The following is a 24,223-nucleotide window of genomic DNA, read 5'->3' on the forward strand; positions in this document are numbered from 1 at the left end:
TCCTCGGGAGGCACCAAGAGGTCACCCAACTTCTGATGGACACCGGATGTCCCCGCACCGATTAGCCCAGCCCCGCAGCATCCGATTTCCGACGCTTGATCGCTCCTCTGATCTTTAGCCCGGTTGTATTAGATGGAGACATGAAGGAGAGGGACGTCGCGTCCCCCCGAGGACGCCAGAACTAAACGCATTAGGGTGTCTTTCATATAGAGGATCTTTGACCTGTGTTTTTCTAGCCTTGAAAACAGAGCAGGACTCTTGTTATATAGAGGATCTTTGACTGGGGTTTATGTGGCCTTGAAAACCACACAATGCGCCTGTCATATAAAGGATCTTTGACTAGCATGTTTGCAGTAGGTCCGTAAAAACAGCAGAGCACTCCGCTCATATATACAGGATCTTTGAGGAGTGTTTTTGCAGCTGATCTTTAAAGACAGCAGAGTGCTCCTGTCAAATAGAGGATCTTTGACTAGTGTTTTTGCAGTAGGTCCTTGAAGACAGCAGAGTGCTCCTGTCAAATAGAGGATCTTTGACTAGTGTTTTTGCAGTAGGTCCTTAAAGACAGCAGAGTGCTCCTGTCAAATAGAGGATCTTTGACTAGTGTTTTTGCAGCTGATCCTTAAAGACAGCAGAGTGCTCCTGTCAAATAGAGGATCTTTGACTAGTGTTTTTGCAGTAGGTCCTTGAAGACAGCAGAGTGCTCCTATCAAATAGAGGATCTTTGACAAGTGATTTTGCAGTAGGTCCTTAAGGGCACAAATGCCCCACAAAGGATGATACATTTTATCCTTTTTTAAATTTTTTCCGCCAAATCCTTTAACGCGTGTAGGAATCCATCACGTTGGAGGACACGCTAATAGATCATCATCTTCATCGGAGCCGCACGCGCGCCTGCGTCGCTGACACCAGGCAGCAACAATCCCAGGTTGCTACGGTGAAGGCGGCTTGCTTTTTGATTGACGGCCGCAGCATCTGTGTTTTTGTTTGTGTGTGTGTTTCTTTTTTTGTGGCTCGCTGAGGCTCACTTCCTTTTTGGCCGCCCATTGAGCCGTGCACTCACTGTGCACACATTTAAAAAAAAAAAAACAGCCTTCCTGTCTGTAGAGAAGCACTGAGCTATTAATGTACTCTACTTTCTTTCACCGTTATTTTCATCCAAATTGGACATTAAAGCATTAGTGGATGAATTTGAGGCGGCATCAAGTATTCATGTCCCGGGTATTTTTAACGTGTCGAGGCATCGGGGTCGTTCAGGTGAAAGGTGAAAGTTGTTTGAAAACTTTTAGCATCATTCTAGTCGTGAATGTTAACTGACAGGCCTGGAAAATCCAAATAAGTCTCAAGTATACTAAAATTGGCTTTTAGACTAATCATTGTTTCTATCGTGGTTAGCGTGTAGGCCTCACAGCTAGGAGACCCGAGTTCAATCCCACCCTCGGCCATCTCTGTGTGGAGTTTCCATGTTCTCCTCGTGCATGCGTGGGTTTTCTTCGGAGACTCTGGTTTCCTCTAAATTATCCATAGGTATGAATGTGAGTGTGAATGGTTGTTTGTCTATATGTGCACTGTGATTGGCTGGCCACCAGTCCGGCCAAAGAAAAAGCACGTTCTTGCAACTATGCTGAAAATATTGGTTACCTTCCAAAACTTAACAAGCGTTTGACCACAGGTTATTTTGTCGTTCTATTTTGAAATTCGTATCTTTGGTTTACGTAACCTCAGCTTTGGCACACACAGTCAGCCAGCAACACATCAGCTCCTTTGGTTGGCACTTGATTCCGTGGACCGACACAGTATAGAGCAAACCGACTAGGTTAACTATAGTCATGTCCAAAAACCGAGACACATAAACCATATATCATATGACTGTATATTGTATTTAATAGTATAGCAATTTCTCCATCATACAGAGAACCCATACTTGAAATGTATTGAAATGTCCTGCTTTCCGAATAACAAAAATATGGTCACCCTACTTTTCCTGACTGTAAGCTGGCGTCCCACACGCAGCAAACGCCTCGTGAATGAACGGGCCGAGGTACGGAAGCGCTTTGCAAAGTGAGTGGGCGTTCAAAGCTGCAGCTCCCTAATGAGTGGGGAAGCCTTTTTCTCTCCAAGTGTGCAGTTAAAGCAGGAAAAAGCCTGCCGGGGCATTGATTGGTGCCTTAGGTGGTCTTGGTGCTAACAAAATGCTAATTCCCTGCCTGCCACATAGTCTTTATTTCTTCTATTAACGTCCTTGGCAATGGGAGCTATGGAAATATAGCTATAAGACACTTTATTGGTCCCTTGAGGGGAAATGAAATTACGTCACACTTGGTGCCGGTCTTGGCTCTAACGACCACTTCAGGAAAGTCTAGTCAGTCCTGGTGCAGACCGGACAGTGATGCTGCATTGATGCCAAAGTGTGGCCCGGTGGCCATTTGTGGCCCACAGCTGTTTTTATTGGGCCCGTGGCACATTCTAAAAATACAATTAAACAAGAACATCAAACAGAAAACAATAGAATAAAATCATAACATTAGGAGGAAAAAACAATGTAATTATTATTTATTAATTATTTATTATTATTAATTATTAACAATTCATATCAATTAAGGTTTAAAGAATATTTTTTTTCTAAAGTCGTCATAATATGAGAAACGAAACAAAACAATTTGGGGGCTATTTTGCAAAAATGTTAATATTATAATAAGGAAATTCATTCTAACAACCCCCCCCCCCCCCCCCCCCCCCCCATCCACATGACAAGACTGTATATATATCCCATCCCCTCCACTTAGCTGACACAGTGGGCCGTCCATCCAAGGTTTGGACACCCGTGTGTTCATGTCAACATGAACCACCCCCCCCCCCCCCCCCCAATCTGCAGCCACGTTTTGACATTTTTATCATCAGCCTCCATTCATCAACAAAAAAACCCTTTTTAAAAAAAAAACAAAAAAAAACAAAACAATCCAACAAAACAAGCAAAAAGCCGCCAGCGGTTCTGCCCATTATCCTCTCCTCTCACAGAGGCTGCGAAAGGCCCTGCATGGAGTGGCGCTTGTGGAGGGGAACAAAATGATGCAATTAACAGCAGCCTATTAGCCCGCTTTGTGCTTTTTGGATGACTTGGTGACGCCCGACCCGATAATGCAGCGTCACACACAATGAACCAGACGGAGCAAAGAGCGGAATATAATTTATTCATAGATAAAACTAAGATTTTCTAACAAGTGCTGATTTACATGCAGAGTGGTCCATCTGTGCAATAAAACATCCCGGCAAAAGAGACCAATCAGCGGTCGGCGTTCATCTTGCGTAGTTTAGCCGGCAGGTTGTCCTCCGGCCTCCTGCCGGCTGACAGCAGTGGGCTGCGCATGGGGACCGGCACCGGGGGCAGCGTGGGCATGAGGCTGTGCTGGTACAGGTCCCCGGTGGACTGGGTCATGGGCTCGAAGCCCACCTTGAGCTGCAGCCGGTTCTCGTCCTCGGGCCCCGACGAGGACCCGAGGCGCTGCAGCTTGAGCGGGAGGTCGCCGGTGCTGCACGCCTTCTCCGAGTGCTGCGAGCTCAGCATCAGCACCTTCCTCTGCAGGTCCTCCTTGCCGGACGAGCTGATGCGCTGCAGCTTGCTCGGGAGCCGGCTCCCGGCGCCTCCGAGGCGGCCTCTGTCGTCCGAGACGTTGATGCACTCCATGGAGACCACGCGGTCGTGCCGCGCGCCGTGGCTCTCGGTTAGCGCCGGCGTGGACAGAGGCGAAGGCGGGGAGTTGTTGCCTTCGTGTTCTTTGACGCTGTAAGACGGGGTGGGGACTTCGAATGTGCTGTGGAATTGGGAGTAGTCCACTCTGAAAAAGCCCTCCTCCAGGGACATCACGGGAAGGAATCGATGGCCCCACAGGACCTCGTCTTCGGTGTACGAGGTCCTCGCCTGGCAGGTCATACCTACGAATTATATGCAGGTCAATACAGTTACATAATACGCTGGTCCGTATGATGCAATGCAGCTGATCTCGGCATTGAACAGGAGTTCCCTCTAGATCAGGGGTCTCAAACTTGGGGGCCACTGGAAAAAAATTATTAAAAACAGAAAAATATACAAACTTTTTCAGTGCTTTGGTTCCGATTTTCTACAATAAAAGCGCTGATTCCACTGTTCTCAAATATCTTACTTTTTATTTTTCTACACAAAATAAGATGAAAAATAAATAAACAAATCAAGAATAAAGAAAATCAATCACTCAGTAATAAATAAATATAATAATAATAATAAAACAACAAATAATAAAAACTTAAGAAACCACATATAGTTGGTGGGTAGACAAATTATTTTTTTCAGATTAAAATTAACAAAGCATTATTAGACAAAACACGACTATAGTCACATTTATACTCTTTTTATTTACAACATATTGCGCGACTGCAGGGTCTTGAGACACATGCTAACTCGCAAACTAGAGAGCTAGCGACCTAAACGGTAGCCTTCAAGTTATTTCCTTTTAAACTTAAAAAAAACAAAAACTTACCACTTCCACACGGATAGGGAGGATAACTATTAACAGTTATTTAACCTTTAACATGAACATTAATCAAACGTAATAATTGTTTCTGGGTACATGATACCATACAGCATCCATATCAAACTTGCGCGGGCCGCACTAACATTAAACTTTCTAGTGTTCTGTGGGCCACATTAGGCCCGCGGGCCGCGTGTTTGAGACCCCTGCTCTAGATTCACCATCATGTGCTTTTTCTGTGGGCGGACTCGGCGATCATGGAGTCATTAACCGTTTTTACCGTTTGGTTGTGGGCTCGCTTCACGATCAATAAACACTAAGTGTCAGGCTACCATGCTCGGCTCGGGAGTAGGAGTCCGGTCCCGTCCTTTGGTTGTTATGTCATCGCATGTTACTATTCCAGGCTCATGCACGGGGGGGTCTTTTTTTTTCATTTTATTTTTCAAGCCAAAAAGTATGACTTTTAATCATCAGTCGGCTGCTGCACTGTGGTGTGAATGTCCGCACGCTTGGGAGGCTTACTGTCCACTCGGTGTGCAGCCTACGTGTCATGTCAGCCATGCTGCAAGAAAATAAATGCCTGCTATTCTCCCGACAAGCTAAGGTGCACTTGTATGACATTTTGACTGACAGGTGTCAGTTGCGCATAGCGTCTCATACATTTATTCCCTGTTAGAGGTCGCCACAGCATGAATAGTTTACACTCCTGATGCAACTCTTGCCTGGAATCGAACACGGGATGTCCAAAGTGGGGCCCATGGGCCGTATGTGGCTCACGGCTGTCAATTATAACTCAAAAACAAAGCAAAAATCGAATATTTTTACAACAAATCAACATATTAGGAGAAAAGAGTTGTAAGTTCATGAGAATAAAATGGTAAAAAGATGATTTTTAGATGATTATCAGCATAAAGTAAAATGGTAATGGTTTTATTTCATTTGAACATGCATCAGATGACAATTGAATGCATCACGTAATCAGTTCCCAGTTCCACATGTCCAAAAGGAGTAGGAAGAAGCAAAGCTTATTAAATCCTACCCCTCCATCTGGTACTTTTACAATCAGTAACTGTTACATTTGTTCACTTCCTGCTTTCCATAATACAGTTTAAGTTTTTTTGGGTTTTTTTTTTTTTTTTTACATAATGGTTACCATAGTAACTGTCAATATAGTGATATATATATAGCACATCATGACTGGTTCAAGACTCTTCATCCTTGTATTTAGCAAACATCAACTGCTTGTATTGTTTCCTGAATTGGCTCATCGTTAAAAAGATATTTCGTTAAAGTCGATCCTTAAGTTGTTACCAGTAAATCGTCCTTTTTCAGCAGCATCACAAACCTGAGATGCAGTTTTTTTCTTGAAATATCAAAGTGGCAAAGTTGTATTCTTTCATTTTTCACCACTTGGAGTTTCCTTGAAAAAATGTTGACACCCACGAGCTAGCGGCTTTTTCTAGCTCTGCATGCACTTTAAAATGTTGCTACTCAGCCGTTGGTGCGAAATATTACACGTGCCGTAGTACACAATTTTAATAATAATGACTTAACTAGCTCTCATGCTGGTTGAGTTGTTGGATCCTTATTGCTATTACAACATTGGTTCTGTTGTCGTTGTTGTCGTCTCTGTTAGACCAGTTTGACTGAAAAGAAGTCATGCTATGACTGTGTGACGACCCCTAATGGAAGAATTCCATAATGTTATTATATATTATATTATATATTATATTATATATTATTATATATTACTATATTTTTACTATATTACTATATTTTTGCTGCAGGACAGTCTAAGGCAGGGGTGGGCAAACTTTTTGACTCGCGGGCCGCATTGATTTAACAAAACGGGGGGGGGGGGGGCAGACTATATATTTTACACGTAACAGTCCACCTGGTATTACTGCTATTATTATTTATTATTTTATATTTATATTTAAATATTTTATATTTAAATATTTTATATTTGAATATTTTATATTTAAATATTTTATATTTGAATATTTTAAATTTTATTATTATTATTATTATTATTATTATTGTGTCCCTTTTTTCAGGAGCACTTTGTAAACAACAGACCACATCAAATAACAAAATTGATAAAACCATCAAAAGGTTGGCTCAAGCTATGATGCCAGTTCGTATGTTGAGTTTAAATGAAATACTTTGGAAAGAACGGACGGGCCGTATTCAAACACTTGGCGGGCCAGATGTGGCCCACCGGGCCGTAGTTTGCCCACCCCTGGTCTAAGGTGTACTCAATAGAATCTGAAGCGCAGCCATAAACTTCACACTGCAGCCAGGTTTTAATGACACTATCAACACAACACAGACCCTGTGGCCTGCCCGCCCCCGCCCCCGCCCCGGCCCCCCGCCACCTCCCTCTTTTTAAATCTCCTAAGCCTATTGAGCGCTGTGCTGTGTCCTCCAGCGCTGCCTAAGTGAGCGTTATCTCCCATGGAGCGAAGAAAAAGGGAGGCGGGATTTATTTGTATGAGTCCTGCGTTAAATATGCCGAGCGGAGTCCGCCTTTTGGCCCAACATGGCCGCCTGCGCACTTATGGCTCGGTGCGGCCTGACAAAACGAGGAAAATGCAGTGCAAGTCGGACTAAAAGCCTGCGCTCATTAGTCAAAGTGACGCACGCCGCTTCTCCCGCGTGGAAGCAAAGCATCAAGCTATTGTGCTGTAATGAAACATCCGCTGTAATTTAATCACAGCGTCGTTTTCACGTGTGGCCGCCATTCCTACTTTTCCACGTTCCTCTAATACGCCGAGCCAGGAAGGCGCCGGCCAAATGAGATTTCAGCGTCTCGGTCTCAAGTGTCTATCAGACGGGAATGTAATGCGGACTAATGTTCATATTTCCATTTAGATTGAGAGCAAGAAAGAAAAAGAAGCGGGCCGGCCTACCGGTGGTCTCCACGATGCCTTCCAGGATCACCACGATCTCAAACTGCTCGCTGGTCAGGGAGCGCTGGGACAGGTCGAAAAAGGGGCTCCTGGGGTTGATTTCGTGGCAGATGGTGAGAGGGGAGACCAGGAAGAGCTGGTCCGCTCCCGTCCCGAAGCCCACATCCAGCTCACACTGGTCCAGGGGCAGGAACTCGCCTTCGGGGGTCTGGCGGGACTGGAAGGACGTATTGCAGGTTAGGTCAATCACAATGTCAATGTTGCTGCTCCGATTGGAATGTTTTTCACTGGAAGTATAAAGTCAAAATATTATGAGTAAAAAAAAAAAAATAAAAAAAAATATATATATATATATATATATATATATATATACATATTTCATTTTCCTCGCATAGATATTATGTCTATTTTTTTTCAACATGGCGTCATTTGAGGAAAATGAAAATGAAAATATTGGAGTCATAGTCTAGTCATAATATAATGAGAGAAAAATACAAATATATATATATATATATATATATATATATATATATATATATATATATATATATATATATATATATATATATATATATATATATATATATATATAATAAAAAAAAAATATATATATATATATATAATGACGAAAAGTTTTAATCTCACCAGAAATAAAAAAAAAAGAACTCATAAAGTCATAATATTATGAAAAACAACATTTTTGCAAAGTTATCTTGTGGAAAAAATTATAGCGAATAAAGTCAAACTAAGGGAATAAAATCATAATTACAAGAACAATCTTGAAATAGTTTGAATTTTGAAATGAATAAACTAATAAGATGAAAAAAGTAGCAATTTTACGAGTATAAACTTGTAATACTATGACGATATTATGTCATTTTCCTCGCATAGATATTATGTCTATTTTTTTTTAAACATGCCGTCATTTGAGGAAAATGAAAATGTTATTGGAGTCATAGTCTAGTCATAACATCAACTGAGAAAAATACAAATATATATATATAATAAATATATATTAAATATATATATATATATATATAATGACAAAAAAGTTTTAATCTCACTAGAAAAAAAAGAACTCATAACAACTCATAAAGTCATAATATTATGAAAAACAACATTTTTGCAAAGTTATCTTGTGGAAAAAAATTATAGCGAATAAAGTCAAACTAAGGGAATAAAATCATAATTACAAGAACAATCTTGAAATAGTTTGAATTTTGAAATGAATTAAATTAATAAGATGAAAAAAGTAGCAATTTTATGAGAATAAACTTGTAATAATATGAATAATATGTAATAATAAGTCATTTTCCTTGCATAGATATTATGTCTATTTTTTTTAAACATGACGTCATTTAAGGAAAATAAAAAATATTAATGGAGCCATAGTCTAGTCATAACATCACAAGAGGAAAAATACCCTCCAAAAAACACTGCTTGACTGCAAATGGAAGGGGCCTCTGATTGACAGTCAGGGAGGAGACCGGCAAGGCACGGGGAGATCGTGATGGGGAGAACGTTAGGCTGATCAAAGACGGAGATGGCGATGCGCTCGCAAGCCAGGGCAGCGTGAGGGCGAGAACGTGTCCGTTAGACTGCTGAGAGAGGAGATGTGGTACAGCGGTGAGGTGTGCGTAGATATGGAGGTTGGACTACATCAAGGATGGACCCCCTGTGGTTTGTTTTGGTGATGGACAGATTGACAGATTGACAGATGAGGCAAGACGGAACCTTCTGTGGACAGATGTTCACAGATGGACAGATTTATAAGACCAGCCCGGGACCAGGAGACAGAGCTGGTAGATGCTTAGATGTTCTTTGGGAGTGAGGTTAGAACTCCAGGGTCTTCATTTGTGGGACAGTTATCGTCCATTGTGCCGGGTCCATTTCCAGATGTGGCTGTAGAGGACAGGCGGGTACGACTAGCAGATGGAAGATGGAAACACACAAGCCACCTTCTACCTACCCATCATGCAAAGCGTCTTTCTCGTCTCACGCAAGATCCAATCCAAAACCAAGTCTTGTCTCTGAAGTGTTTGTTGTTGTTTTTCAAAATGACAACACTTGTTTCAAATCCCTCTTGCCAAAATATGCATATTGGATCTCATTAGCACGTCTCACTAATTAGTCCATCTCCTTGGCTGAAGTTCTCATTTCCCACAGTGTTTTCTTCTCCGCGTTCTTTCTGGAATGACGCCACACAATCCAACGTAACATTTATCATAACAACACACTTAGCAGCATCCTTTGTTTTTATTCCGCGTGTCTTGTTCTTGCCACAAAAACATTCCCACAATATTCCCACACTCATTACAAAGCTCGTCATCATCATCATGGAGACAGATGGGAAGACTCTTGAATGGATCACACCCTAAAAGGAATCTTTGGACTTGTACGTCCTGACATGAGACTTGACTTGAGATTAAAGCCTAAAGACTGAGATGCTGGTTTGGACCCAACCTTAGTACTGAGTCGGTTTAACTTGAATGACGCCTTTCCATGGAAAATTCACTCGCTACGTGTCATCATTCCGCCACCTGCGGTGTCATATTCCCGCATGTGTCACCGGCATGTATGCCTCTTATGTAGGATTCCGTGGACTTGTTTCTGCACGTCTAGTTCCATCACCCGCACCGCCGCTGAAGCCACAGCAGAGTCACAACAACCACGCACGACCTCTCCCTGACATTGCCCCCCCCCCCGAGAGCCCACGGCGTGAAACGCGTGTAAACAGCGATTTCCAATTGAATATGAATGAGATGCTCCGGCGGGCTTCCTGTCTGAGCCGCTCCGGTGTCAGGAGGCCCGAGATTGGCTTGTCAGGTACTTAGCGGCTTGTAAAGTCCGCCGTGGCACCTTAGCTCCATCTTCCTAGCTCAGGGACGCCGACACTCTGTCTTGCCGTTTGTCGCGTCACGTTAAATAAAGACGGATGAGTGTATGCAAACACGACCGTGCCGGGCGACAGCTGGCGTTCACCGACAGTCAAGTCCGCAAGCGAGCCCGTGTTTCTCCCCGACGCACGAGGATCGTCATGGATGGCGACAAGTCTATCTGGTCACCGTTACTGTCAGAGGCTCCCTGCTGTGCAGCTAAACACAATAAACCCGCATGTAAAGCTTTCTACATCTTCCAGAATCTGAACCTATTCCATCTGTATATACTTGGATTTTCAAAAAGGTCAGTTTTATTCATTCATTCATTTTCTACCGCTTATCCTCACAAGGGTCGTGGGGGTGCTGGAGCCTATCCCAGCTGTCTTCGGGCGAGAGGCGGGGCACACCGTGGACTGATGGCCAGCCAATCACAGGGCACATATAGACAAACAACCATTCACACTCACATTCACACCTATGGACGATTTGGAGTCGCTAATTAACCTAGCATGTTTTTGGAATGTGGGAGGAAACCGGAGTACCCGGAGAAAACCCACGCATGCACGGGGAGAACATGCAAACTCCACACAGAGATGGCCGAAGGTGGAATTGAACTCGGGTCTCCTATTTGTGAAGCCCCTAAAAGGTTTTGTTTCATTTTATTTACAAATTTGAGTTTAAAAGTCAATATAGGGGTGTTATTTCATGTCTAGAGGGCTCTAATAATGCCTAAATATTCATTCATTTTCTACCGCTTATCCTTACTAGGGTCGCGGGGGTGCTGGAACCTATCCCAGCTGTCTTCAGGCAAGAGGCGGGGTACACCCTGTACTGGTGGCCAGCCAATCACAGGGCACATTTGCGTAATAAGAGTTTAAAAGTCAATATAGGGGTGTTATTTCATGTCTAGAGGGCTCTAATAATGCTTAAATATTCATTCACTGGAACTATAGACTATTATGACAAACAAAACAAAGAATAAAAAAAAGAGGTTGCAGAAGGCTGCACGGTGGGTGAGTGGTTAACGTACAGGCCACACAGCTAGGAGACCCGAGTTCAATTCCACCCTCGGCCATTTTTGTGTGGAGTTTGCATGTTCTCCCCATGCATGTGTGGGTTTTCCACGGGTACTCCGGTTTCCTCCCACATTCCAAAAACATGCTAGGTTAATTGGTGACTCCAAATTGTGAGTGTGAATGGTTGTTTGTCTATATGAGAATAAGCAGGACAAAATGAATGAATGAATGAGGTTGCGGTAAAAGTTCTAATATGGGAGTAATGTCACGTACTGCGTTGTTACTCCCTTTTATTCTCTTGTTTGCCGCTTCCTTCTCCTCTCCAGAAGTGCCGCCTCCTCCTTCCCCTAGTTGACAGCCCCCCCGGGGGGGCATGACAAACAATAATTGAGACTCACTGCACCAGACAGAGTTATAGAGCGTATTTGTAAAAAGTAAACAAAGTGCAGAATATCACTCCTTGCAGGAGACACCTACATAAGGCGGCGTTCCCAGTAGGGTAGAGCTTACTAAAAGTACTTAAAGTACTTTGAAGACCAGACGCCTCCAATACACGATAGATGGGACCTTGAAGATCATGAAAGCAGGCTTATTGGTTCTCTGCTTGCTTTCAGCTCACTGCTCAGTCACATTTGGATGAAAGTAACCAGCTCATCAATGTTCTCGTCACCTGCGACCGACTTCATTGTCTCGGCTGCAGGATCAGCATTCCGCTCAGCTCGCACGTTCATTCAGACTTCTAGCATCTAATCAGTGCTTCTCTATCATCTCCACTGCCCCCCCCCCCCCAACCCCCCGGTCCTCGGCTTCATAACTCAATCTCTGTTAGCAGAAAAGAAAATCCATCAAGAAATGAAAGGGCTTTCTGTTTTTGGTGCCACTTCTTCAAAAGCTCCCGGGAGATGAAACAAGGCGGCTCATACGATGCAAACGTAAATCCTTCTATCCTCAACCTCCCCGGTGACGCCAGACTTGCCTCCCGGACCCGCGTGTTCCGCCAGGAAAGCCCCCCGATGGCGGCGGCGCAGCACGCGAGGCTGCGCTTCATCCGCTCGCCGAGGGACTTTGTGACAGCTCCCGTCGGCCTGCCTCCTCCGTCTTTGCTGTCAGGCGCTAATTATCCACCGCGGCCTCAGCGGCACGCCGACAACTTCCTGTCCAAACAGCCGCCATTGTTTCACACTTAGACGATCAGTAGAAGCGTCCCCTTTTTTTTTTTTTTTTTTTGGTCACACTTCTTGCAAAACAAAGACAACGGGCGCTAAGAGAAGAAGAAGAAGAAGAATGATGACAGGAAGACGCTCTTTCAGAACAGGAAGACCACACCTGACTCGTTAGCGAAGGGAACGACGGAGCTTAACTTCTTTTTACACTTGCACAACAGTCAAGCATGCTAAACAGGACCTGCCGAGCATGCGTCTGTGGCGTGCCGCTTCTATACGCCTTCATTACTGCCGTCAAAAGTGATCCATTAGCTTATTTTTACACTTGTAATGTTGCCAGGTGTTTCTTTTCATTATTTCTACCTTTACTGTTGACAGTGCTTCACTTATTTTTACACTTGTGTGACATAACCGTCATAACCGGATGATTCGGAGATGATTTGGTGCGTTTGTTTTGCGTGTCGCCCAGCCATAGCTGCCCCAATGAAATGTGCTTTTCCATGGCGGCCGTCTGCCGCAGAGGTCATTTCTGCTTCAAGCACCCCCACTTCAAAGCATTGACTGGGGGGTGGGGGGGGGGGGTATCCCGGCTTGCAATCGCCGCCCATCAATCGGTTTTATTAACAGATAGCTATCAGCTTTATTAAAGGCCAAGCTTTTTGCCCTCTCTCTCGTCCCAGGCGGGATGCTGCAGTTTGGAGATACAGCATACATTCCCGGCCGCTATATAGAAAAAACACTCATCAGCGCCACATGCATCAGCGTGGGCACAAAGTAACCAGATCCAATGCAAGAGTAAAAAGTGTCGATTGGGTAGCAGCTCAACAGCACCACCAACACCTCAGCACAGGGACTGCAAAATGTGATGATTCTGCCAATAAATGGAGAGCATCATCTTTGATATCATCTGTGTTAGTGCTGCAGCTAACCAACAGGGATTTATTTATTACACAGACTTCTTGGACTTCTTCTATTGGTTTGACCTTCTCAAAAGCTCATAAAAATGTCTACTGTTGACACACGGCTTGCTCCTCCCCCTACAAACACGCCTTCTCCTCCGATTTCCTATCAACATTTGCAATAAAAGCGACTGTTGCAATTATTAGATTAGATTCACCCGCAGGACCCCCCACTATTCTCTCTTCAATTGCCACTCTTTACTTGCAACACAGTCCATTCATTTGTTCTGAATGGTCTGACAAAGACCGGAACAGGTTTTCCCATATAACTCCCAATTAGTCCAGAATATTAAAAAATACTTTTTATAGACATAAATGATAGATTTACATGCAGAAAACTAATTCTAAGTGAGGAATGGATGGAACTTCCAATACGTCCTGGCAAGATTGAATGCAATCGTATTGGCACTCTTTCTTTGGCCCCGTGGCGGGTTATTTAACAGCCAACCTCAATACAGTACAGGGCAATATTGTTGCGTGCAATATTCATAATCATATGAAAACTCTGGCATACAAAAAGTGAGGTTTGACTGTGTGAGTTTCATATTTGCATCTCAGCGTGCAACCACGATGCGTTCAAGGACTGGCGAGCAAGATGTGACTTGTCAATGTTTGATGAAAAAACATTAGCAGTGAAGCGTAAAGACATAAATTGTTTGCCGGTATGTGTCTAGTGCAGGGGTGGGCAAACTTTTTGACTCGCGGGCCGCATTGATATGACATGGAGGGACATTGATATGGGGGGGGGGGGGCAGACTATATATTTTACACATAACAGTGCACCTGGTATTATTGTATCTGTAAAATTGTCATGCAATCTGCTATTATTATTTATTATTTTATATTTATATTTAAATATTTTAAAAATAATAAAATATTATAATAATTACAATAAAATTTAAATAATAATTATTATATTATTATTATGTAAAATATGCAAATATAACAATAATATTATATATAATTAATATGATAATTAGCATTAATATAATAATTATAATAATTATAATAGTTCTAATAATTATAATAATCTAATAATAATAATTAATAAAATAAAATAAAAAAAAAAAAAAATAATAATAATAATAATAATAATTATTATTATTATTATTATTATTATTATTATTATTATTATTATGTGCTTGTGTCCCTTTTTTCAGGAGCACTTTGTAAACAACAGACCGTGTCAAAAAACGAAATTGATACAACCATCAAAAGGTTGGCTCAGGCCATGATGCCAGGTTGTATGTTGAGTTTAAATGAAATACTATGGAAAGATTGGGCGGGCCGTATTCAAACACTTGGCGGGCCGGATGTGGCCCCCGGGGCCGTAGTTTGCCCACCCCTGGTCTAGTGTGTACATTTGACCAGTATTATCATGATTATTGACATAAGAGTGAATGAGATGTTTTCTGCAGCCTAATTTTGGAGTAAAATAATGAAAGTATTAATTCTTTGCACCCAAAATTAGTACAAAATTGTACTTAATATTGTGTCCACAAAGTGATGATATCTGATTAAGATGCAGAGAGCTTCTGGCCGCGGCTCTCGGGGGGGGGGGGGGGGGGGGCACGTCAGCGTAAAAGCGTGTGATTGTACTTCACGGGGCCGCTCGCTTTCTGCGTGCTTGTAAATGTGGAAAAAAAAAAGCCTTCGCTCTGTGCCTCTTTTTCTCCTGCACACATCATTAAGCCGCCTGACGCTGCACTACACACACACGTGCGTGCGTGTGTGTGTGTTTGTGTACACGACAAAAAAAAAAAAAAAAAAAAAGCACCTTACGGCTAATGCTGTTTGTCTTCTTTACGGCCCGTTTTGCACGTCCCAACATGGATGTAATGGAAAGGAACTCAATTATGATAATTGAAAGAGGAGTCGCTCTATCTTGTGGCTCTTTGCGGTCATTTTCCGCACCGCCGCTCACGTAGATCTGCTGCGGCAAGCTAACGCATAGGCAACACGACTGGAACGGTTCACGTATGGAAAAAAAGGCCTAACATTCCAATTTGTATGTGCGCACATCACGTATGCACATGGATTTCATTAACGGAAGAGTTGATGAGTATGTGGTCTACAATGGCGACCACCGGTCTCTAATTAGCGGCAGGCAAACTACTCATGTACTCTTTTAAAATGGCCTAGGTGAGCGGTCAGCATCCAGCAGCTTTATATACCTCTGCATGCGCTTTAAAATAATGCCTGTGTTAATGAAAGACCACGTGGTCAAAGAGCTATGTTTTCCTTTACACTTTCTCATGCACTCTAAATCATTATTAAAGTTCATTCATTCATTCATTCATTTTCTACCGCTTTTCCTCACGAGGGTCGCGGGGGGTGCTGGAGCCTATCCCAGCTGTCTTCGGGCGAGAGGCGGGGTACACCCTGGACTGGTCGCCAGCCAATCACAGGGCACATATAGACAAACAACCATTCACACTCACATTCATACCTACGGACAATTTGGAGTCGCCAATTAACCTAGCATGTTTTTGGAATGTGGGAGGAAACCGGAGTACCCGGAGAAAACCCACGCATGCACGGGGAGAACATGCAAACTCCACACAGAGATGGCCGAGGGTGGGGATTGAACCCTGGTCTATTATTAAAGTTAAAAAAGCATTTATTGTACACTATGTCTGAATTTTGTTCACATGAAGTCCTGTTATCCCGCTCACTAATATCCGACATCAGTACGAAAAGGTAAAAAACGCCGCCAAAGAAAAATGAAGCCAATTTCCAACTGCCGTAAATACACTTCCCGCTTAAGCGCCGCCTCCCCAGGAGAGCACTTTCACTGACTCCACGCTACTCCGTGCTCCTCTCACACAGGCCAACTCTACTCTATCCCCGCTTCACACCTACCCGAGCGGCACACAAACAACACACACACACACACTCGCACACCGCCGCTCTTATCGGGCACCTGCCGCCGCCGCTGCAGCTGATGGATTGCGATAATGACGCCATAAGCCATGTTTGGTTTGACAAAAGCCCGCAGGAGGCCGTGCACCGACAGCTGCTAGCTACATGCTACTTAAACACTAACAACACATGCAGTATGTAGCATATGTACTCTATTCTGGACTATAAAAGACATGTACCTTGTACTTTGGTACAGCAGATTTCCTTCTTTCAATGCAAAAGCGAGTCTACGAGTGGCGGCATGGAACCGCTTTTGCTGTGAAAGGTTCAATCTGGATCAGATCTGGAGATTCTGAAGCAAATATTATAGGGTGTTTTTTTTTAACATTTGCTGAATATAAATGACATAAGGTATAAGTCAAAAGTTTAAACGCACTTTCTCATGCTGTTGAATGGGAGCTTGTGTCCACACTTTTGACTGCATGGCAGTACTTGCATACAGTATACTATGTAAATGTATACAGTATCAATCCAAGGTACAGTATTTCCATCATTCAAAGCTCTTATCAATGTGCGGATTCTCTCGTGGTACCCGTTAAAATACAGACACAATACAGTTTTAGTCGCAGAATTAATTACATTATTGGAATTATTTTTGTAGTTTTTTTTATATATGTTTTTTGCAGTATTATAATTATTATAATCATGATTATTTATAACAATACACCAGCATAATGTTTTTTTTCCATTATATTTAATTTCATGACTTCATTTATTCATTTTCTACCGATTATCCTCAGGAGGGTCGCCGGGGTGCTGGAGCCTATCCCAGCTGTCTTCGGCTGAGAGGCGGGGTACACTCTGGACTGGTCGCCAGCCAATCACAGGGCTAATTTCATTCATTCGTTTCACTCATTCATTTTCTACCGCTTTTTCGTCACAAGGGGGTCGCGGGGGTGCTGGAGCCTATCCCAGCTGTCTTAGGGGGAGAGGCGGGGTACAGCCAATCACAGGGCTAATTTCATGACATTTAAATGTTATTTTATTGTCATTTTTCTATATTTAGATGCAACCATTGTAACCCTATCATTGACCATGGGTTGGTTTTGATTGGTAAAGTTCTAGGAGTGCATGGGGGGGGGCAGAGGACCCACCTTGATGAGCTTGCAGCGTATCTGCGCGGACACCATGTGGCTGTTCCTCAGGTTGCCCACCCGGAACATGAGGCACAGCTTGCCGTCCCGCTGCGAGATGACGGCGTCCTGGCTGAACATCAGCGTCTCGGCGCGCTTCTTGGGCTGCGACATCTTGATGAACATGCATCCGATGAGGAAGGCGTCCACGATGGAGCCCAGCAGCGACTGGAAGAGGAAGAGGATGATGCCCTCCGGACACTTCTCCGTGATGTAGCGGTAGCCGTAGCCGATGGTGGCCTCGGTCTCGATGAAGAAGAGGAACGCGGAGGGGAAGTTGTACACGTTGGCCACGCAGGGGGTGTAGGAGGCGTCGTGGCCGTGGTTGAGGTCCCCCCTGATGTAGGCGATGATCCACCACATGGACGCCATCACCAGCCAGGCCACGGTGTAGGTCAGGATGAAAATGAGCAGGTTCCAGCGCCACTTGAGGTCCACCAGGGTGGTGAAGAGGTCGGACAGGTAGCGGCTGGTCTCGCCCCCCAGGTTCCCGTGCTGCACGTTGCAGCGGCCGTTCTTCTCCACGAAGCGCTGGCGCTTCTTCTTCACCGGTGCCGAGAAGGCGCTGGCTCGGTTCGTGTTGACCACCTGGTAGTCCTCGCCGAATTTCCTTCGAAGTGTCGCCATTGGATCTCCACTCCGCGTTAAAAGGTGAGCAAATAATCCATAATTTTGCTTGTTTTTTTGTTTTTTTTTTGCCTCCGAACTTGTTACCTGCAGTGCGTAAAAGTCACCATGGTCACTTTGGCGCGCAGAACTCTTCCTCTTGATGATGTGGAAACAGCTTTACTTTGTGCTTTAAATCCGAATTATGATCCGAATCACTTTAAAATCAATCCGAGATGATTCCAGCTGGCAATGAGGCTCAGGTTGGACGCGGAGAGCCCACAAGATGTGCGCTTTGAGCCGTGGCGCACTCACCACGTTTGCTCCTGGCTGTGGAGGAGGTGTGTGCGTGCGTGCGTGTGTACGAGAGAGAGAGGAGGGGAGATTTACGCATGACCACCTTTGTGTTTAATAGGAGAGAAAGGGAGGAGGGTTGTGTGTGCGCCATTTAGTTGCGTTAATTTGGTTCGTGTCATCAGTGTGCGCTCGAAATGATGTCATCTACTTAACTGACTAATCCCTCAGTCCATTCGACTCTACCTTGTGCTCTTTTAATTGGCTTTTGTATCCTTTAAAAATGAATGGACCAGCGCGCCAACTAAAGACAGGCAGTAAGTCAGAGGGCGCCCTCTGGCGGTGAGATGCCATAAGTGCATGTCACTTGGCTTTATCCTACCTAAATACAGTACAGCTTTACATCAGCGTTACCTTAACATTAGTGGGTAGCGTCAGAGGCTAACTTTAGTGGTTTTAGGTTAGTGGTTGGGGTTGGAGGGTTAGGATTAGTGGCTAACATTAGCATTAGGGTTAGTAGCATGGCTGGCATCCATTACAATAGGATTAGGGTAATTGCTGGTAGTGGTAATGGTTAATGTTAGGGTTAGTGTCTTTTCAATTATTTTCTGTCATGCCCCCTCCGCCCCCAAGGGAAACTTTATTAGTTAAGATTTTGGGTTACTGTTGCGTTTAGGGTCAACGGTTAGCCTTTGGTGTTAGGTTTAAGCTCTAATGGTTCATGTTGGGGTTAGCGCTTTGGGTCATATTGTACTCTACGAGTACTACGATAAAGCTCTTATCAATGTGCAGATTCTCTTGTGGTACACGTTAAAATACAGACACAATACAGTTTTAGTCGCAGAATTAATTATTACATTATTGAAATTATTTTTTAATATGTTTTTTGCAGTATTATAATTATTATAATCATGATTATTTATAACAATACACCAGTATAATGGGGTTTTTTTTCCCATTATATTTAATTTCATGACTTCATTCATTTATTCATTTTCTACCGCTTATCTTCAGGAGTGTCGCTGGGGTGCTGGAGCCTATCCCAGCTGTCTTCGGGCGAGAGGCGGGGTACACTCTGGACTGGTGGCCAGCCAATCACAGGACTAATTTCATTCATTTTAGTTTCATTCATTCATTCATTTTCTACCGCTTATCCTCACGAGGGTCGCGGGGGTGCTGGAGCCTATCCCAGCTGTCTTCGAGGCGAATTTCATGACATTTAAATGTTATTCCATTGTCATTTTTCTATATTTAGATGCAACCATTCTAACCCTATCATTGACCATCGGTTGGTTTTCATTAATGGTTCATGTTGGGGTTAGCGCTTTGGGTTATATTGTACTCTATGAGTGAAGGAATTGGTTGGTGTCCTCCCCACCACGAGACAAATAAAGCCCCCTCACAGAGAGACCCCTGCCTCAACAAGAGGGACTTCTGATCCTCAGCGGAGCGGAGGATTAGAGCGTAGACGACCACGACCGCCATCTGTTAGTATGTTGGCTGAATCAGTGCCGTGGCCGAAGATGTTTGAACATCCACCTGCTTTGTTTGTCAGACCGGGATGCATTCAAGCGAGGATGGGGGGGGGGGGACAAAGGGTGGCCGCCCAGACTGAATTATTAATGACGCCTTTGAATTGATCAGCCCGGGCGTCATATGATACACTTTAGCAGAGATTCCATCGCGGGACAATGACGCCTTTGTCTCCTTCACTTTGGGAAAGGTACCCTCACGTCTCTGTCACACGTCCGTATAGCGAAGCAGGCTTTGACCTTCACATCCTCATCATCCTCATCATCATCATCATCATTGTGGCGTTGAGATGGACACTGACTTTTACTTGTGGATGCTCTCGCAGATGCTAAAATAAAAACGTCTTTGTCTCACAGAGGTCACCTTCAACTTTACTAGCAAAGTACACTGCAGCGTGTTTAAAGTCATACTCTATATATTTACATACACAATGTATATGCAGTAGTTTTATGTATACTGTATGGAAGAAGCAGGGTAAAAGTGCACCCAGTCTTTTATATACAGTATATATATTTGTACATATCTCTACTCTAATGTTCATTGATGCTCTCCTTTCAGAATTAATGACTTCATTAGCAAAAGCAATTAGGAGTGGGGGTGTTTTTTAGATGCACACACACACACACACACACACACACACACACACACACACACACACACACACACACACACACACAACATGCGGGACATCTTCTGAATCAATTATACTGTATTTTATCTGTTAAAAATATGCTACAAAACGCCATACCCGGTACTACTATGTATGTAATATCAGGAGTAGCCGGTCATAGCTTCATAATATTTACCTAATGTGCCAAATGTGGGACCTTTTTAGTGTAGCATTGAAACATTTACTGCAAAGTAGGCAGTGTTTCCCATACATTAATGTTTCATATTTCATGTTCCTCAATCAATCTAGTAATATTTCATTGTGGTTAAGAAGAAATATTATCATGATTGAATGAAATTTAGTCTTTATTCATTTTTGCAAAGATACATACTGCGTAGTTTTAGTATGTTTGACCCCCCAAAAGTTGTACACTACAACAAATCAATGTTGGGATGTGTGTGCGCGTGCGTGTGTGTGTGTTTGTGTGTGAGTGCTGGTAGGACCCACAATGCACCGCGCCGAGCCAAGATGGAAGACCCCAGCAGCTGCAGCAGGACAATGTTTTGCCTTTAGATTTTCGGGGGAAACGGACCGCAGAGAGCGAATTATCCCGGCCAGAGGAGCGGCGTGTGGTCATGCAGCGGTAAGCGACACTCTCGGTGGGGGGAAGTTCGGCCACAGCCGGTTCGGCGTGGAAGTCCAAACTTGCGGTGCGGGACAAGACGACAAAGCGGCGGACTGCCTGCCTGCCTGCCTGGATGGCTGCCTGGCTTCCAGGCTGCCGCTACGCTAGCTCGCTAAGCTAGCAGACGAGCATCATTGTTCGCTGGGGAGTTTTGTTGTGGGTCATGCCTCTCTTGGCGCTCCATCACCTTCCCTTCGGGAACCAAGCCGCTCGCTCGCTCGGACGAAAACAGTAAATATGAAAATAAATTCTCATTTGTATTTAATGTTTTATATATTGATACTAAACACTGTACGCTAGTTGTTGTTGTTTGTTGGCGCTCGATCATTGTTTGTCGTCGTCTAAATGTTGTCTCAACTAAAAGAAAAAAACTAGCAAAATAACCAGTTTCTAATATCACATATTTTTTTCTTAAACGTTTATTTTTCGGGAAATGTTTCGACGTGTTTGTTGAGGTTATGTGCGGTTCTTATAATACATTAATTATTCCCTGGCATCACAAAGAAGCCCCCCCCCGTTCCTACGGCCCCTAGACATAGCTAGCCAAGCTTGCTAATTGCTAGCCAAATATCATGGCATATTTGACATCATTTCGTAAAATATTTATTACTTTGAATTCCACGGAAAGTGTAAAGTTGACTTCTGGAATTAGTCTAGCCAAAAGCTGGATGTGTTGTATGTTTTATGATAGATCTTTTATCGATTTTTATCGATTGGATATCTATTGATGCTGGCAGGAGGTGTCTTTGCTACAGAGGCTACATTTGGGGACAGCAGTTAAAATAAAAATACAAACTAAGGTTAAATAAAACAGGATGAATATACACAAGCTATATGTATTATTAGTTATAATTATATGTATTATCAATACTTATGTATCAATATGGTACAATCAGTGCATAAAGTGTGAGTGAGTGTGCGTGTGTAAACAGGTATAAGTTCAAATAGCTTGGAAAACTTTCATATTCTATTGAATATTTCATTCAGTTTCATACTTTATAAATAATTTTGATGATTATGGCTTATATTGTCTTTAAAATAAACTCCAAAGTCTGATAAGTGAAATATTGAATTTTTTTTTTTTTGCTCCAATCAGCAAATGAACTGTAAAAACGTCCTATGCCTTTAAATCACGGGGGTCTCTTAATTTTCTAACAAGGCTAAAAAAAGTATATTTATTTATTTACATACATTTATTTCAGCCATTTATATTGAAGCATGTCACATGCAGCTTTAAAGTAATTATTCACCATTTAAATACACTTGTCAATACAATTTGGTTGTTTTGTAATTGAATGAAATTGTTTTTTTGGGGGGGGATCCACAATGCATCACACTTTTGTTTGTGCACGCTGCGTGTGTACACGCTCATTGGCATATAATCTCATTCAAATGGGATGACTGGGTCAGACGGAGACACGGCGCAGATTAACATCCAAACGCCAATCCTCTCACGCGTAATGTTGTCGCAGTAAAAGCCGGAATATATTCTGTATGCGAAGCGCTGAGCCAGACCGTGTAACCCTTTTATTGACCCGCAGATCATGACTGCGTAATCCACGTAAGCGGGCCGGCGGCGAGACAATTCATAATCTCAAGCCATGATTGTATAGATGGCCGCTCACGTCAGCTCATCATTTCCTGTGCATCGATCTCTTGCAGGATGACACCGATCGGCACGCCGTAGTCATCCCGCCATGAATATCATCCAAGACAAGCTAGGCAACGACTTCCTGCGCTCCAACGGCGGCGGCATGGACTCCAGCTTCGGCCCCGGCATGATCATGTTCAGCCACCTGCCGCCGGTCGCCAGCTTCACCCGCCTGCCGCCTCAGGAGATGATCCTGAAGAAAGAGCGGGACTCGCCCGACTGCATCGCCGGCTCCCTGAACGGCGGAGGCGGCGTGGGAGACTACGTCCACGCTCTCGGCATCAAGCAGGAGAAGATGTCGGAGCACGATTACCGCCTGCCGCTGTACCCAGGAGGGCTGGGAAAGAGCACGGAGCTGCTGGAGCTGACGGTCAGCAACAACCAGAACCTGCTGGTGCACGAGCTCAACATGGCCAACGTGAGTACCTGTGATGACGCAACACCTGTCGTTTACATTAGGTGCGGTCTGTCAACGTAGCTTGTCGTTACAACTCCGAAGACGCTCGCATCTTCTGCTGCGTTGGTTTCAGCACCATAGAACAATGGCACGGAGTGAGCTAGAAGTTGTATTTTATAAGATGTTTTTTTTCCACGCTTTTATGTACTCCTTTTTTTGTCTCTCCCACAAACATATTCCTCTCTGTCATTGAAAATTATGCAAATGATATGAAGATGTCATGTAAACCACAACCAGAAATAGATTGCGGTCCCGTGGGAGACGCTGAACACACAAAAGTAGAATGTTGACTGGCAGCCTTGGGAAGCTAAGCTAAGTCTAGCGTGGCGCTCGTCTTTGTTCTTTCGTTCATGCTGGACATTGTTTGCGTTGATAACACACCGAGATGCCAGCTGTCGGACTAATTGTAGTAATATTCATAAGCAATATTTATGAACAGTACCTTAATGTACTGTACTATACAGTACAGTAAGATTCCTATTTATAAATCAGATATATGTACACACCGTAGGTCAATTCAGATTTTGTTGCTCTATTTTGACTATTTTTAAAAAAAAAAACATATTTTTAAACTTTTTTAACATTATTAGAGCCCTCTACACATGAAATAACACCCCTATAGTCACTTTTATGCTCATATTATCCAAAATAGAGGACAAAATGAAATCTTGTTAGCATTGGAAGAGTTCCTTGTTCCTTTAAAAAAAAAAAAAAAAAACTTCAGAGCTTAATAATTATTTAATTAGTTTTGTCAATTATTATTTTTGTTTAACGCTCATCAGTGTCTCAAAAAAATAAAAACTAGTAGTGTGTAGATAGCTTGTTCAAATTTGTAACAAAAATAATATTAATAAATAATAATATTAATATAATATATATAATATAAATATAAAAATAAGTA

General features: G+C 43.2%; 2 protein-coding genes across 3 annotated transcripts in view; one reads left to right on the forward strand and one right to left on the reverse strand.

Annotated features, from left to right (window-relative positions):
- LOC131102781 (zinc finger protein 281-like) overlaps positions 1–24,223 on the forward strand; it is a 66,919-nt gene that overhangs the window by 35,309 nt on the left and 7,387 nt on the right. The window contains exons 9-12 of one of the 2 annotated variants that reach the window (XM_058048313.1): positions 7,377–7,650; positions 17,499–18,137; positions 19,401–21,172; positions 22,877–23,283. In XM_058048313.1, coding sequence (XP_057904296.1) covers positions 22,912–23,283 — 372 coding nt within the window. In that variant the 5' untranslated portion in view covers positions 7,377–7,650; positions 17,499–18,137; positions 19,401–21,172; positions 22,877–22,911. The remainder of the gene's footprint in view (positions 1–7,376; positions 7,651–17,498; positions 18,138–19,400; positions 21,173–22,876; positions 23,284–24,223) is intronic. The other variant, XM_058048314.1, reaches the window with a different exon arrangement.
- On the reverse strand, positions 3,169–18,538 carry LOC131102785 (G protein-activated inward rectifier potassium channel 1-like). The gene is made up of 3 exons (XM_058048321.1): positions 17,448–18,538; positions 7,415–7,631; positions 3,169–3,930 (listed from the first exon to the last, which is right to left on the reverse strand). Exons 1-3 carry the CDS (start codon positions 18,111–18,113, stop codon positions 3,281–3,283), a joined length of 1,533 nt encoding a protein of 510 aa, XP_057904304.1. The 5' UTR covers positions 18,114–18,538; the 3' UTR covers positions 3,169–3,280.

This window comes from Doryrhamphus excisus, chromosome 15 (genome assembly GCF_030265055.1).
Source record: "Doryrhamphus excisus isolate RoL2022-K1 chromosome 15, RoL_Dexc_1.0, whole genome shotgun sequence".
In the NCBI taxonomy this organism is placed as follows: Eukaryota; Metazoa; Chordata; class Actinopteri; order Syngnathiformes; family Syngnathidae; genus Doryrhamphus; species Doryrhamphus excisus.